Raw genomic sequence first — 17,233 nt, forward strand, 5'->3', positions numbered from 1 at the left:
ATTCCCATGTCCCACTTTTTAAATACATTTTTTAGTTATTTATCTGCATCTTCACTTCGTTATTGCGTTGTTTTAAGTTATACTAATTCATAGGCGGATCCAGGGGGACCAAGGGGCCCAGGCCCTCCCAATTGGCGGAGCAACAAAAAAAGAAAAAAAAAGGAAAGAAAGAAAAAAGGGAAAAGAGAGGAGAAAAAAGGAGAGGAGGAAGACGAGTGAATGAAAAAAAAGATTAAAATGAGGGGAAGACTTGGAAAATAAAAAGAATATTTCATGTCACTAGGTCTATATAAAATTTTCGCTCGCGCTTCGCGGTCAAACTGTTAGGTGATTTACATAACTTGTTCAACGTGGAGCTTAAATATCAATTTCACCTCGGAAATCAAACTTTCATTATTTTGTGTGATTTACAAATTGATTTTTATAAAGTGCTCTGTACAAATATTTTGATTTATCAGGTACTTATTATTTTCGTGTATTCCATACAATTTTCAAAATATCCCTTTTCAGGTCTGATTGTCAAAACGTATCAGCTAGCGCTGCTCGATCGCCTTTTGATTGGCGAGTTATGTATGTGTCAATTTTGATTACGCAACAAACTACTTAAAATCCTTTGTTCATGACTGCATGAATTTCTACTCTTGATTTGCACTCACATTAATTCCGCGCCCTCATTATGCATTGATAAATAAGATATCAATTTAATAATTAAATTGTCCCTTTTGTTTCATCTCGCGCTTGGCAAGAGGAATAGAAAGATAGTCATCATTTTTGTATGATGACATGTCCTAAGGATGTCCCGGTCCTATGTCAAAACTCAAAATAATAATAATGAAAAATATCAGCTCTTTATTAAGTGCAATCTATATCCACCTCACAATTTTCCTACAAAGTGCTTGAAATAATGAGCTGAATTTGACCCTTTTTAGATCGGAATATCAAATATTTTATGCTCGCGCTTCGCGCTCGCTTTGATTTCCATGATAATATGTACTTTTAGAATGCCTAGATTGTAGGATTAAATCTGAAACAGGCGCGCGTGCATCTGCTCGCGCTTTGTCCTCGCATTATTAATGTAGGAAGATCCCCTTATTACTCATCCTTTTCATGACAATGCATAATAGAGTGTCCCGTTTTTAGGTCTAAATCTCGATTTTTTCCGCTCGCGCTTCGCGCTCGCATCAATTGTTTAGTTATCACGATTACAAATATTGATTAAAATTTTCCATTCTTTACGTACTAGAAATGTCAAAAATTTTCAGCTCGCGCTCGCATTATATTGATTGTTGAAATATTTAACGTCTTCATGGCTAAGTGCTAGCAGTCCTTAACAGGTAGGGCCTACCTTTTCGATCAGTTCAAAACTCTGCTCACGCTTTGCGCTCGCATTATTAATGTAAGGAAGATCCCCAATTACTCATCCTTTTCATTATTTAAAAAACATGAATAGAGTGTCTCGTTTTTAGGTCTAAATCTCGAAATTTTCGGCTTGCTCTTCACCCTCGCATCAATTGTTAAGTTATATACCTGTTCTGTTTAAATTACAAAAAGTGCATAGAATTTCCAATCTTTAGGTAAAAGTGTCAAAAAATTTCAGCTCGCGCCTGACGCTCGCATTATTTGATTGTTGAAAATTATGTAACGTCTTCATGGCTAACTGCAAGCAGTAGGTAGGGCGTAGGCCTACCTTTTCGATTAGTTCAAAACGTGTATTAAAAATTTCTGCTCGCGCTTCTCGTTCGTAGTAGAGTTGCATACACATCTTTTTCAGGATAACAAACATTGCCTACAATGTCCAAATTTTAGGGAAAAATACATAAAATAAAAAAGATTGCTCGCTTCGCGCTCGCATTATATAAATTATGATTATGATATTATATATTTATGTTGATTTATAAGAGTAATGCTAAGAAGCAACTATTAGAACCACCCCTTCAAAGAAACAAACAAAAATCATGTTCGAGCGGCCGATCGGGGAAAATATGGCTGAAAAAAAATTCCGCCCACCCCCCCCCCTATTGGCGAAGGCTGGATCCGCCCCTGCTAATTGTCTTGTTATTGTATTTGTATATCATAAAAGCCAAGTCCACCCCAGCAATCAAGAAGTGGATTTGGAGAAAATGGAGAAAAATCAAACTACTATAATTATAACGCTGCATCATGAGACGGCTATTCTGATTGGAGGTTTACTAGGCATTTAATTAATTAAAGTTCTCATCGAGGAAAAGTTTTTCATCACGGTCAAATGTTATTAATGCTTGATCGAGAGCTCGATAACTCTCTAAACTATTGTGGTGGCAGCATACTATTTTCAAAAGGTTATTTTGATAGGGTCTCGCATTACAATAGAGACGGGCACATTACCTCAATAGGCAAATCCTTGTTGGGCCTATTTAAAGCGACACATTTTGCAAATTGCATGTCTTTTCTCTAAACAACCTCTAAATGTAAACTGAAACTAATCAAACTAATTACTCTGTCAGAGTTGTATAAAGGGCTTATCCCATTCATCAAAATCTACGGCAATTTTTTTTTTCGCTTAAATCTGTATGCCAGAGTGCACATAATAATGACTCTAATCCTCGGTAAACTTGAGCAAAAGTTGCCATAATTAAGCGAACCTTTTAAATAAAATTCACAATTATCGATTATACCATCACGACAACTTGATACTTTATATATAATGTATACCAATTTGATGAGCATCAATAGCAAAGGCCAGATATTGCAGAATAAATATAATATTCATGAACTTCTTTGTGATAGCTAATTATGTCCTTCATACAAACGTCCTTGGCTCGATGGCGTTATTCTCCCATGCAGCGAATGGGAGGCCTCGGTATAAAATGTTGATATCATTACTGTAACAACGGCACATTCAGATGAACAAATTCTTAATTCTGAGAGAGGAACTATACCTCTTTCACATTTCACGAAACTATTTGAAGATTTCCTTCTGCTGCTCTCAGGACTCGGTGCATGAAAAAAACATCAGTAATCATGGTAAGCTCATACTTTCTATTATTATTATTATTACTATTATCATTATTACTATTATCATTATCGCAGATTTCACACCCGTCATGATTTATCATGGACATAATTACGGTTTCATGATGTTTACTTTTACTTCTTAGGCCAATTTTCCATTTCCTTTCTTGGTCAATTAAAAAAAAATGAACTAAAATAGTTGCCTGTTATGTACATGTTGCACTCCTGTATTTGTCCCCCCCCCCCTCATCTCTCTCTCTCTATATATATATATATATCTCTCTCTCCCTCCTTGAACAGTCTTGAAAACAAGTCCTTATTCTTTTTTAATGTTCGATTTATTTAGGGAAAATTGATTTTGTATTCAGTTACGTCCATCACAATCGTCATGGAATTCTTAATTGATATCTCTTTCTGCTTCTTTCAGTCTGTCGTATGCTCATCACAGAGTTTGCCTATTTTCCTGTTCCTCATTGCAGTGAGTTTCGTTCATGGTGGTAAGTTTGAATTTGATATTTTGACCCTTTTTTATTTGTATTGATTATCATGATTACAAACAAAACATCTCATAATTACTGTAGACAAAAAGAAAAACAACAGAAAAAATAACTAAAATAATAATCAGAATAACAATATCAATAAGAATATAAAGTGACCCGGTTTTTAATCATACACTTCTTATAATATTTTTGCGATACATAAATCGCGGTATAATCTGTGAAGAGAATGTAATGTTGGATTGTAACATAGCCAATCCTTACTATCTTTTCAACAGTAAAGTAAATTGTGGAGAAAACACTCGGAATGATCACGAATGTTTTATAGATCCCGTGATCCCACTTTTATTTTTTGTAACTTCCAGTTTAGTTCATACTTCAGTACTTTACATATTTAAAATAAATATTAGGGGAAACGCATAAACGATCAAAATTACCGTCTTGTCGATTTTTTTTTACAATACAGTTGCTGAATTAAAAGAGCTTTGCGACCCAGACCCTGTATTATGTAAGAACATCACTCTATCTGGAGGGAGATCGATTCAACTCATTCCAAGATTAGCATCACCATCAAACGATCCTGAACCAGTTCTGGTAAAACTCCCATCTTGGCGCCATTTTGTCTGTGTTTTACCGAAAAGAAATGGTGAGTGCATAAAAACGATCTTCTACAGATATTTTAGACATAATAGGCCTATGTCCCCTTATATCATAAGATTTCGCAAAAATATTTTCTAGGCTATTTGGATTACTGTTGCTCATTTCACCTTTCTTTAGATGGGTATTATGACCGGTTCCCTCGAGCCATTTGGCGCATCTACCTCCCGGATCTTCCTGTTCCTATAATATGCTAAAGAGATACTGTAACCGGCGTGTGGTCTATCGTGTTTAAATATTTCTGGAGGAGCTGCATCTGTTACAGGTGCTCTTCGAATTGTTATTTTTGTGTGACATTGTAGAGTTTTGCTTCTGACCAAATTGCTTTGTTGCACCAAATATGCAAAAGTCTATACATGTTATTCATTGGCAGCGGAACGGTTTTGAAAGGGGGTGGGGCTGAACATACATAAAATCGCAATCATGGTCATTTTTGCGTTTTTGTACAAAGTTTTAGGAAAAGTGGGGCTGAAGCCCCTAGCACCCCCCCCCCCCCCCCCCCCCCCCGTTCAGTGAGCCATGTTAATATGTAAATGTGGAAGGGTCTGGTTATTTACAGACTTCATTATTAAAGGAGAATGAAACTCTTGGAGCAAGTTAGCTTTTGTGAAAGCAGAAAAATCAAAGAATAAGATCAACAAAACTTTGAGTAAAATAGGACTAGCAATAAAAGGGTTATGAGCATTTGAATGTCGAGATCACTAATGCTATGGAGATCCTCCCATTGGCAATGCGACCAAGATCTGTGATGTCACACACGTACAACTCTCCCATTCGGACACTGAAAATATACCCCAAAACATCTCTTTTTGCTCATTCTAATCATATGACAAACGATTCATCAATGATATAATGTTGTAAAACCTCTGTACTTGTCATCTCATAAAGAAAACACCTAACCTTGTGATAGACTCTATAAAAGTGAGAATATAAGTGAAATAAGTACTAAAGTAATGTGGGAGTTGTACGTGTGTGATATCACAGATCTTGGTCGCATTGCCGATGGGAGGATCTACATGGCACTAGTGATCTCAATATTCAAATGCTCATAACTTTCTTATTATTCATTCAATCTTCCTCAAACTTTTAACAATATGTTTCTTTGATTTTTCTCTTTGATATGGATTCAGCTAGTTTCAAGGGTTTCATTCTCCTTTAACTTGTCCCCTTGTTTGTCCTTCATTTCGGATCGTGCTTTCCTACTATCTTTTGCAAAGAGCGATTTTGTACGATTCGTATTGACTGCATCCTATGCAGTCTGCTTCCTTTTCTTGAACCATGGACCGTGTTTATCAGTGTTTCGTAAATATCTTATCGAGAATAGTACTTCTATACAATGTGCCTTTACACTATCTTCTATAGGCCGGCCAGACCGGATTCGTTAATGTTTTTGTTCTCTTCCATCATCATGATCATGTGTCCATGTTTCTACTACAGGAAGTTCTGTCCCAACACAATCACCATCCGTAAATAGTTTTTTAATTAGCATTATTATATCGTCTTTGTATTATTATGTCAATATCGTAGAGAATCCTACGGATACATCACCACCACTAGAAACTCTCGATGGAGGAAGTTCGACAACCTCGCCAGAAATTTCATCCAGTGGATCAACTGAAGCTTCGTCAGAACAAGCAATGTCAGGCTCAGTAACTACTCCATCAGAACCTACGACCAATGGTAAAACAAGCCCCCAGCCCCCCTTCTCGGTTCCGTGCCCATAATAATCTGTAAAAGCTCCATGGTTAAAGTGATAGGGTCTGATAATACTTCCATAATGATTTTCCTCGTTTGTCCTTTATGTCGGATCATGCATTCCTCCTAACCTTTTTGCAGTTAGGTATCGCGATTTTGTACGATTCTTATTGACCCAATCCTGTGCAGTCTTCTTCCTTTTCTTGAACCATGGATCATGTTTTTCATTGTTCCTTTAATGTCTCATCGAGAATAGTACTGCTATCAATGTTTCTTCTAGACCAGACCGGTTTTGCTAATGTTTTTGCTCTCTTCCATTCATCTATGATCTTCCATGTTTCTCCTACACGAAGTTCTTTCCTAACACAATCACCATCGGTAATTGGTTTTTATGTCAATATCGTATAGATACTCCCATGGATGCATCACCGCCCCAAGAAACTCCTGGTGGAGGAAGTTCGACAACTTCACCAGAACTTTCTTCCAGTGGATCAACTGAAGCTTCGTCAGAACAAGCAATGACCCCAATGACAGGCTCTTCAACTACTCCATCAGAACCTACGACCAATGGTAAATCAAGCCCCCAGCCCCCCTTCTCGGTTCCGTGCCCATAATAATCTGTAATAGCTCCATGGTTAAAGTGATAGGGTCTGATAACACTTCCATAATGATTTTCCTCGTTTGTCCTTTATGTCGGATCATGCATTCCTCCTAACCTTTTTGCAGTTAGGTATCGCGATTTTGCACGATTCTTATTGACCCAATCCTGTGCAGTCTTCTTCCTTTTCTTGAACCATGGATCATGTTTTTCATTGTTCCTTTAATGTCTCATCGAGAATAGTACTGCTATCAATGTTTCTTCTAGACCAGACCGGTTTTGCTATTGTTTTTGCTCTCTTCCTTTCATCTATGATCTTCCATGTTTCTCCTACACGAAGTTCTGTCCTAACACAATCACCATCGGTAATTGTTTTTTATGTCAATATCGTATAGATACTCCCATGGATGCATCACCACCCCAAAAGACTCCTGGTGGAGGAAGTTCGACAACTTCACCAGAACTTTCATCCAGTGGATCAACTGAAGCTTCGTCAGAACAAGCAATGTCAGGCTCAGTAACTACTCCATCAGAACCTACGACCAATGGTGAAACAAGCCCCCAGCCCTCCTTCTCGGTTCCGTGCCCATAATAATCTGTAATAGCTCCATTGTTAAAGTGATAGGGTCTGATAACACTTCCATAATGATTTTCCTCGTTTGTCCTTTATGTCGGATCATGCATTCCTCCTAACTCTTTTGCAGTTAGGTATCGCGATTTTGCACGATTCTTATTGACCCAATCCTGTGCAGTCTTCTTCCTTTTCTTGAACCATGGATCATGTTTTTCAGTGTTCCTTTAATGTCTCATCGAGAATAGTACTGCTATCAATGTTTCTTCTAGACCAGACCGGTTTTGCTAATGTTTTTGCTCTCTTCCATTCATCTATGATCTTCCATGTTTCTCCTACACGAAGTTCTTTCCCAACACAATCACCATCGGTAATTGTTTTTTATGTCAATATCGTATAGATACTCCCATGGATGCATCACCACCCCAAGAAACTCCTGGTGGAGGAAGTTCGACAACTTCACCAGAACTTTCTTCCAGTGGATCAACTGAAGCTTCGTCAGAACAAGCAATGACCCCAATGACAGGCTCTTCAACTACTCCATCAGAACATACGACAGACGATGCAGCGACAACTTTGTCACACCCTACAACAATTCCTTCTACGGAGGCTTTACCTGAAACCACAACAAAAGGAACCTCAGGTGTGAATTCGTGTAAGACGCTCTATTCAATGGGGCATCAAACAAGTGGTGTCTATGCCATCTCTCCTAGCGGTGTGGGTCTGACCGATGTCTACTGCGGTATGACCACCGATAGCGGAGGGTGGACAATCTTCCAGGTACGTTCCGCCAGGTTCTCGGTGTGAAATGAATCTATCCGATGTTTATGTTTTATTAAGATGGTCAATATTTTTGCTTAATCGCATCTTTTTTTCGTTTCTCTTTTCTTTTCTTTTTTTAAAAGAACTTTTGCTCTATCCACCATTTCATTCTGGCCTCTTCATCATGTTAATATAGGCCAAATAAGTAGAATTTTGTAGACTTGCTCGCTTCGCCCGCTCACAATTTTTCTGAAATATTCCAACGTATCTAAACTCAACCTTCTCTTGCACGCTCACTATTCGATAATTTTTTTCACATATCACATCCTTCACAATAATAATATGCATACAGAAACGTTATGACGGATCTGTGGATTTTTACCGCAATTATACCGAGTATGTTCGTGGATTTGGTGACGTCGAGGGCGAATACTGGTTGGGATTAGACCAACTCTACTTACTTGCTAAAGATGGAGTCGAACTCAGAATCGATATGGTTGATTACGATAACAATCCATTCTACGCTCATTATGGCAGTTTTAGCATTGGAAGTACCAACACCAAGTAAGGTTCTTACAATTTTCCTTCGCTATAATTATAGAGAGAGCGTATGGAAAACGTTACATTTTGGAAAAGCTGTCAAAATTACGCTTATTAATGAAGTATCATTGTGTAATATCTCTAAAATCTTCTCTATTAGATGACACCACGAGATATTTTGTACATGCTTGAGCGCAAAACGACATGTTTTATCAGGGTGACGAGAATGGCTTGCACCATAATGAAGGAATGGGCAGTCAAATCAAATGATTTGCTCGAGTTATTAAGATCTTTTCACATACTATTTATTCTTGATTAGTACAGGATAGAAGAGGCATAACCTTGTTTTTACATATATATTATATTTTTTGATGGTTTCTTGTCAATTTTAGAGTGCTGATTACGAATCTGAATGATGCCACTCGTGTAACCTTGAGCATTTCCCGCAAATTGGCAAAATCCAATATGGCCGCCAAAATATGCAAATTACCCATGAAAATCATAAAAATTGCCTGCACATTGGCAACAAAATGCATGAAATTGTGTGGCAGGAGTGAAATACTCGCTGAATAAATAATTTTTGACAAAATATATATTTTCTGGATCATAATGGCCGCCATAGGCCTCTGTATACTCTATTATGTACACCATGAATAGGGAAAACTAATTTTCACAAAAAATGAGCGCTAAACTGCAAGAAATCGTGATCTATGAACGAAGTTCTGTATGCAAATCGTCATTACTAACGAGATATATCATTTATTATATCATGTATGGGAACATTTCTGTATTTTGATATTTAAAATAGCCGCCACTGGCCAAAACAGTATTATGTACAATGGCAAAGGGGGCCAAAAGAATCACAAGAGTGAGCACTAAAATGCATATTATTAAGATAAACGAGTGGAATACTGACTAAAAACATAATTGTTAGCGAAATTTATCATTTAATATGCCATGTATGTGATAAATGTTGTATTTTGATATTCAAAATTGCTGCCTAAGACCCTAACAGTATTATGTACAATGAGAAAGAGGACCAAAGAAATTACAAGAGGTGGCACTAAAATGCATATGTATGTGATGAAGTTACGTAATACTGTCTAAAAAAACCATAATGAATATTCGTAGTACACGTAAATGGAGTAGATCTCCAACGAAATATAGTTTGTGTTAAATACTATATTTTGACTTTCAAAATGGCCGCCATAGACATTGACTGTATTATGTATAATGCGAACTGGGAAACTAATATTCACAGGAGTGAGCACCATAAATGTACGTTATAGTGATCCGTGAGTAAAATATTGCCTGAAAGCATAATTTCTAACAAGATATATCATTTATTCTGCCAGTTAGGTGACAAATACTGTATTTTAAAAGTAAAATGGCTACTACATGCCCTTACGGTATATTATGTACCATGTAAATGGAAAAACATGATTTCAACAGTTTTGGCTTTGCTTGACTGAATGGTGTTGTATGAGTGAAATATTGTCTGAAAACATAATTTATAACAAAATATATCATATCTTGTGTAATTTAGCTGATAAATACTGTATTTAAACATTCAAAATGGCCGTCATATGCCCTTTTGTGAAAATTATCTGTCCACATTCAAATTGACGATAAGGGCCTATAATGGCTATTTTCAATTTCAAAATGCAGCATTTTCAACTTAATTACACAAGATATGATATATCTCGGCAGAAACCATGGTTTTAGACAACATTTCACCCTTACATCACAATTATATGCAATATTTATAGTCAAGCAAAGCCAAATTCTGTCAAAATTATATATCACATGTTCCTATGTACATAATACTTTTAGGACCTATGGCAGCCATTTTGGATTTCAAAGTATACAGCATGTATTACCTCCATGACCAATATGTGATGTGTGTAGTTAGAAATCATGTTTAAGACAATATTTTTAATCGTACATAACAGTTACATGCATTTTATGATTCTCACTCTTGTGAAAATTAGTTTGGTTAGGGCTTGTAGCGGCTATTTTGAATGTTAAAATACAGTATTTATCACCTACATGGCAGAAGAAATGCTATAATTCCTTCAAAATTATGTTTTCAAATAATATTTTACTCATACAACAGGATTATATGGATTTCATAGTCAAGCAAACCCAAATTCTTACAAAATTATATGTCCCCATTTACATTCTAGATAATACTGTTAGGGCCTTTATGGGCCAATTTTGAATTTCACAATACAGCATTTATCTCATGCATGACAAAAGAATTGATATGCCTCGCTAGAAAACATGTTTTCAGACAAAATTTTACTCGTAGATCACAATTACATGCATTTTATGTTTCTTACTCTTGTGAAAAATGGTTTCTCCATTTGCATTGTACATAATAAATATAGGGCCCATGGCGGCCATTTTGAATGTCAAATTATAGCATTTATCACATACATGGCATAATGAATAATATCTTTTGTTAACAATTATGTTTTTAGTCAGTATTCCACTCGTTTATCTTAATAATATGCATTTTAGTGCTCACTCTTGTGAATTTTTTGGCCCCCATTGCCATTGTACATAATACTGTTTGGGCCAGTGGCGACTATTTTAAATATCAAAATACAGCAATTTTCCCATACATGACATAATATATATATCTCGTTAGTAATGGTGATTTGCATACTGTACTTCGTTCATATATCACGATTTCTTGCGGTTTAGTGCTCATTTTTGTGAAAATGAGTTTTCCCTATTCATGTTATACATAATAGAGTTTACAGAGGCCTATGGCGGCCATTTTGAATATCCAGAAAATATAAATTTTGTCAAAAATTATTTTTTTCAGCGAGTATTTCACTCCTGCCACACAATTTCATGCATTTTGTTGCCAATGTGCGGGCAATTTTTTATGACTTTCATGGGTAATACACATATTTTGGCGGCCATATTTGATTTTGCCAATTTGTGGAAAATGCTCAAGGTTACACGAGTGACATCATTCAGATTCGTAATCAGCACCCTCGAATTGACTAGCAACCATCAAAAAATATTGTATATATGAAAAAACAAGGTTCGTCAATTTTCTATGGGGCCAATCCTGGACTAAATCATGCTTAAACCAGCGGACAATAGACATTTTAAAAATCTATTTTGGGTATTGACATACGTGGTTTTGACAGCTTTTTCAACATGAAACGTTTATCGTTCATCAAATTTTGATTTTTGTTTATATTGCTTATATAATTCTACATTACACATTACTACCGAACCAACAGCAACGGTAATTATCATTTCTCTAATCATCTTGTCCCATACACGGATTAACTATCTTTATTTGCGCATGGAAGTAGAATTTGGGGGTAAATCTATCGATAAAGCCATCGAAAAACTTTTTTTTCAGAGACTCTTTGTATCTAGGATTGTTACAAATATGCATACACATAAAATGTTGTCTTAAGTGGGTCTTTTTATCGTTGTGTTTTTCCTGTTTATTTATTTTTTTTAACTATGTTTTTTTAATGGAATTTTTCGTCGATACTTGAAAGTGCTATTTAAATCGAATGTTACAAGGACCGCGAAACCGAAGGGGGGGCGGGTGGCGCTTCATCTATCCCAGTATTTAACAATTTTCACAAAGAGTGAAAATGACCAACGATTTTATGCATGCCCCCCCCCCCCCTCGCTTTCCATATCGTTCTGCAGCCCCTCTGTAAAAAGATACAGTTACTAATTTTGACTACAAACATAGTTTACATTGGATTTGTGCATGAAATTACTTTTTTATAGCAAATTTGGGCCTAACAATAACCATGAGCAGATGACCAATAAACAAATTACGATAATTTAAGGGGTACTCCAGGCTGAAAATGATATGATTTGAAAAAGATAAAAAAAAAAATAGACAAACAAAACACTGAAGAATTGTTTGAAAATTGACAAGGAATAACAAAGTTATGACATTATATAGATTTGCATTATTTCGGTGAAACAGTTCTAAACATGTCTTCATGAGTAGACCGATAATATCATATCCCCACTTGTTCTTTTGTATTTTTTTACATGAAAGTATGTTTATTCATTTTTTTCTTTAAGAACAAAATATAATAGGATAGACAATTGATATAATATATGAGATATTCATGGCTGCAACTTATTTTATCATGATAAAGATATATCACACACACACATGTATGAAAATATGAAATAAATATGATTTCATGTAACGACATAAAAAGGGAAAGTGGGGAGGTGACATCATCAGCCCACCTACTGAATATTCATGCAACGTTCATATAACTGTTTCGCAATATTGCTGAATTTTAATATTCACTAACTTTGTTATTTGTAATTCGATTTTAATGAAATTTTCGTCGTTTTGCTCGGTGAATTTTACTATAGGCAAATATACTTAGATATAATAATTTTCAACCCGGAGTAACCCTTTATTCTGATGTTGATTACATTTTCAATGTAATGCTTGTTTAAATTTATTTTAAAGTAAATGAATAAAGATATTAATGAATAAATTGAAAAAAATAGATAAAATATAATGACGTGACAACAAATTAATGAATTACAAAATAATATTTATGCACGGAGCATATTTCAACTTAGGGGCCCTACGAAAATAAGAAATAAAAATGAAAGTGCTGATACTTAGAACCTCGGGTGCGATACGTCAGACATATTTTCATTATATTTTCTCTTCAATCGCAATCTTGAATTTACATGACTGTTTTAAGGTTCTATATAGTCTAAGACTAAATTCAATTTAATGTATGTATTTACTATCTTCAACAAAGCTACCAAATCGGGTTTTCATCATATACCGGTACTGCAGGAGAAATGCTAGATGTAGCCAACGGACATGCCTTCTCAGCCTATGGCAATGACCATGATGATTGTGCTTCTACGTACAGAGGGGGGTGGTGGTATGACGACTACTGTTATACCACAGCCAACTTGAATGGGGAACACGGACTCCAATATGGTTTGACAGGGATTTTTTGGGATTTCCTTTCAAAATACATGAGAGCTACAGAAATGAAGTTAAGATGATCGGATTGATCCATGTTGTTGTCATTCCTTTCTACCTAATTTTTGAAGTTCTTATACATAGTTATTTTAAAGCACAATGTAGTCCAAGTGATTGTGTATATTAGAGAATCACTTGAAAAACAGGAATAAGGAATTTAAACATATTTCATGTAATGATCTATATCTATAATGGATTTCATGTCAACATGGTAACACGAACATGGGCCTCATGTTTCGGAGGGGGGGGGGTGGGCTGCTCTCGTATAATGGTAGAACCGGTACGTGGCTCTTAAGACCCCTTTTCACTCATTGACCAACCCGTTCTCCCTCGCTCCTTCATGTCCTAACTAAGCCCTTTATTTTATCCGTCAGTTCTCGATGACCACATTTCATTGTAAATTCCACCCGCCCCCCCCCCCAAAAAAAAATGCAGAACTTCAGTTATTAAGAGTATGGCATCTGATTTTCTGGCCAAACATCCGTATCCTTTCCAATCCGAGTGGGGGGGGGTGCCTCTCACTGAAAAACCAGTCCAGAATGATAGTCCTTTCTCAAGAGCTTTCAAGACACTGGACCCTGGTTCCTTTCACACCTTAAGGGCGCCACCTATTGCTGTCCTTTACCAGGAAACGAAACAAAACTGTTTATTCATATTTATTTATCAAAACCTAATAGACAATCATTATTCGGAGTTATTAAAACTCATATTAGTGAAAAGTGCGTAAGTTTCAATATTTTACATCAAATCCAGACAATAACAGACTGTCATGAAAATTGCATTTTTCTCGTGACAATTTTATTTTCACTTTACAAAATCCCAGCCATGGCGTAATTTCCTTCAGCAAGAAAATTATCCACATTGTGCTGCACTCAACCCAGTTGAGGTGAATGGGTACCCGGTAGGAAGAAATTCCTTGAATGCTTGAGCAGCCCAGCTAAAGCCAGGGTAATAATAATAGCAGGGCCCGCTGGGAGAACAGTTTTCAGAACTGAAGTGGCTTCCCTGGGTAAATATACCTATATAACTATATTATTATAAAATACGTACCTTTTAAATTTATCTTTGATACAACCGATGTAGAAGAAGTTTGGCGATTATAGTATGACGTATAAATTTGTATGTCTCTCTCTCTCACTTATACACTCTCCCTTTCTACCCTGTATGATTTTCTATTATTCATGCCATGTAAGTAGACTTAAGTTTTTGACGAAATACTGCTATGTTTTTGTTTATCTGCTTATATTCCTCAAATTGTATATTTGTTTTGCATTACCTAGTATTTTTGTTTTGAACAAAATATTGGCCAATGCCAGTGATGCTCTAATAATAAATTCAGTTCAATTCATGTTAGCAGTAAACAAACATACTCCAAGGAAGAAAAAAAACGAGTTCGGTCTAAAGTCTGTCCTTGGATGAACGGCGAGTTAATTAGTGAGATGAATAGACGAAATAAGTTTCATAAAATGATATTAAAGTATAAGTGCTCAGAATATACTGACAATGGACAAAACATCGAGAATTACCGTTTACCCTTTCAAGCCACTTTAAATGTTAATGTGGAAGTGTGTGGACAATTGTAAAATGTTGATTTAAAACTTGTCAAATTTTGAGGATTTTCACATTTTTGAACTGTCTTACTGTTATACCATATTTTGCCCAATTTCTGGATATATTAATGTTTTGATATATATTTCGTCATGTGCTAATTTAATATCCACATTTTGTGATCAAATAAAATTGGAAATATTCGCATCTATTATCTATTTTCAACAAAACTCACTTTCTAGTTTTCCCATGAAACTGGTGGCATCACACTTCGCCAACAAAGGCTACATTGCACCTGTGTATTCTTTTGTATTTCTTTAGAAATCGAAAGCTACATGAATTAATTTGCATTTCGTTGACACTCCATCTTTTTTACCTCCATGGAATTATCGACCAATTTCTCTCCTTAGTTATAATTTTTATCGAAGATTCAAGAGAGAGCTGTAGTTGCGTAACTATGGGGGGCAGAGATAACGGAGGAAAAAGAAGAGAATTGAGGAAGGAAGAAAGAGAGACATTGTGACAGACATTGTGGGAAATGAAAGAAAGGGAATGTAAGAAATATTATTTTGATAATTTGATGAAAAATAATGTGTATAGGGTCTATGTGCTCATCACTCCTGGTGCTAATATTGCCTGATTAGATACATAATCCCGTTCAAGAGGATTAAATGGAGCCATGCATTTTCAAGTCATACACCAAATATTTTTCCTCGAGCGCTCGCCTGGCCTAATTCGCTTTGTGGATTAGGATATCCCTCGCTTCGCTCGGGAAGCAGCCGCCAGGGCCTCGACAAGCATGACAAGAGGCTACGTCAGTGGCTGTTCAGACAGCAGCATCAAATGCAGCACCATCAACAGGAAAAATTATGCAGTAAAAATTATTTCTACAGGAGCACCTCAAGGCTCAGTCCTTGGGCCGCTGCTATTTACCATCTTTATTAAGGATCTACCAATACAAGTCGAGACGTTTTCTCATGTACTGTTGTAATGTTTGGTCTAATCGATTTCTAAACAATAACGAAATACTTAATCAACTGCACAAGCGTGCAGCGTATAGGGCTATTATATCCGGTTTCTCTTGGATGACCCCATCAAAACAGGTATTTTATCAACTTACAACCAGCACAACAAAATGTTGATTTGATTTGAATAAAAAGAGAAAAATCCAACAAGCATAACACTGAAAATTTCATCAGAATCGGTTGTAAAATGAGAAAGTTATGACATTTTAAAGTTTTGCTTAATTTCACAAAACAGTTATTCAAATACTGGTCGGTATGCAAATGAGGAGACTGGTGATGCCATCTACTCACAGTTCTTTGTATTTTAGTATATGAAATATGTAATATTCTAATTTTCTCCTCATCGTCAAGTGAAATAACGATTTCTCCCCTGAACCCGTGGAATTAACATTGTATAGATGTGGACGTCATTAGACGAAGCGGGTATTGGACGAAACTGGGTCGACGGACGAACTGACGGACAATTTGGTCGAAATGATTATGTCGGGGCACTGTGGGCAATGGTAATGGACCTGAATCAGCAAAGCCCCCCCCCCCCAAAAAAAAAAAAAAAAAAAAAGGGAAGAAGGAAGGAAAGAAAAATGGGCTAAGGTAATCAATTTCAATGGGGTTTTATTGACCAAATGTTGTATATTCCCTGGAATCTTTCCGTCATCTGACAGAAGAAAAAAAAAGACACCTTTGTTTCAAGACTCGTGAAATTTACAAACATTTTTAGGTGTAAGTCATGAATATTCATATATTTCCATGTCCCACTTTTTAAATACATTTTTTAGTTATTTATCTGCATCTTCACTTCGTGGTTGCGTTGTTTTAAGTTATACTAATTCATAGGCGGATCCAGGGGGGCCCAGGCCTTCCCTATTGGCAGAGCAACAAGAAAAGAAAAAAGGAAAGAAAGAAAAAAGGGAAAAAAGAGGAGAAAAAGGAGAGGAGGAAGACGAGTGAATGAAAAAAAGATTAAAATGAGGGGAAGACTTGGAAAATAAAAAGAATCTTTCATGTCACTAGGCCTATATAAAATTTTCGCTCGCGCTTCGCGGTCGCACTGTTAGGTGATTTACATAACTTGTTCAACGTGGAGCTTAAATATCAAGTTTGGAAGTCAATATACAAAACATATTTCACCTCGGAAATCAAACTTTCATTATGTTGTGTGATTTACAAATTGATTTTTATAAAGTGCTCTGTACAAATAGTTTGATTTATCAGGTACTTATTATTTTCGTGTATTCCATAAAATTTTCAAAATATCCCTTTTCAGGTCTGATTGTCAAAACGTATCAGCTAGCTTTGCACGATCGCCTTTTGATTGGCGAGTTATGT

The 17,233-nt window shown here is 36.0% G+C and overlaps 1 protein-coding gene across 1 annotated transcript; it reads left to right on the forward strand.

The window, feature by feature from the left end:
• Window positions 1–2,871: 2,871 nt before the first annotated feature.
• On the forward strand, window positions 2,872–15,105 carry LOC135155618 (angiopoietin-related protein 7-like). Its single transcript, XM_064105178.1, has 8 exons — window positions 2,872–3,003; window positions 3,419–3,488; window positions 3,955–4,134; window positions 5,673–5,825; window positions 6,249–6,410; window positions 7,410–7,789; window positions 8,124–8,335; window positions 13,102–15,105. The coding sequence occupies exons 1-8, from the start codon at window positions 2,980–2,982 to the stop codon at window positions 13,355–13,357; spliced, it is 1,437 nt and encodes a 478-aa protein (XP_063961248.1). The 5' UTR covers window positions 2,872–2,979; the 3' UTR covers window positions 13,358–15,105.
• Window positions 15,106–17,233: the final 2,128 nt, after the last annotated feature.

The sequence above is a fragment of the Lytechinus pictus genome, chromosome 1 (assembly GCF_037042905.1).
Source record: "Lytechinus pictus isolate F3 Inbred chromosome 1, Lp3.0, whole genome shotgun sequence".
Classification (NCBI taxonomy): domain Eukaryota; kingdom Metazoa; phylum Echinodermata; class Echinoidea; order Temnopleuroida; family Toxopneustidae; genus Lytechinus; species Lytechinus pictus.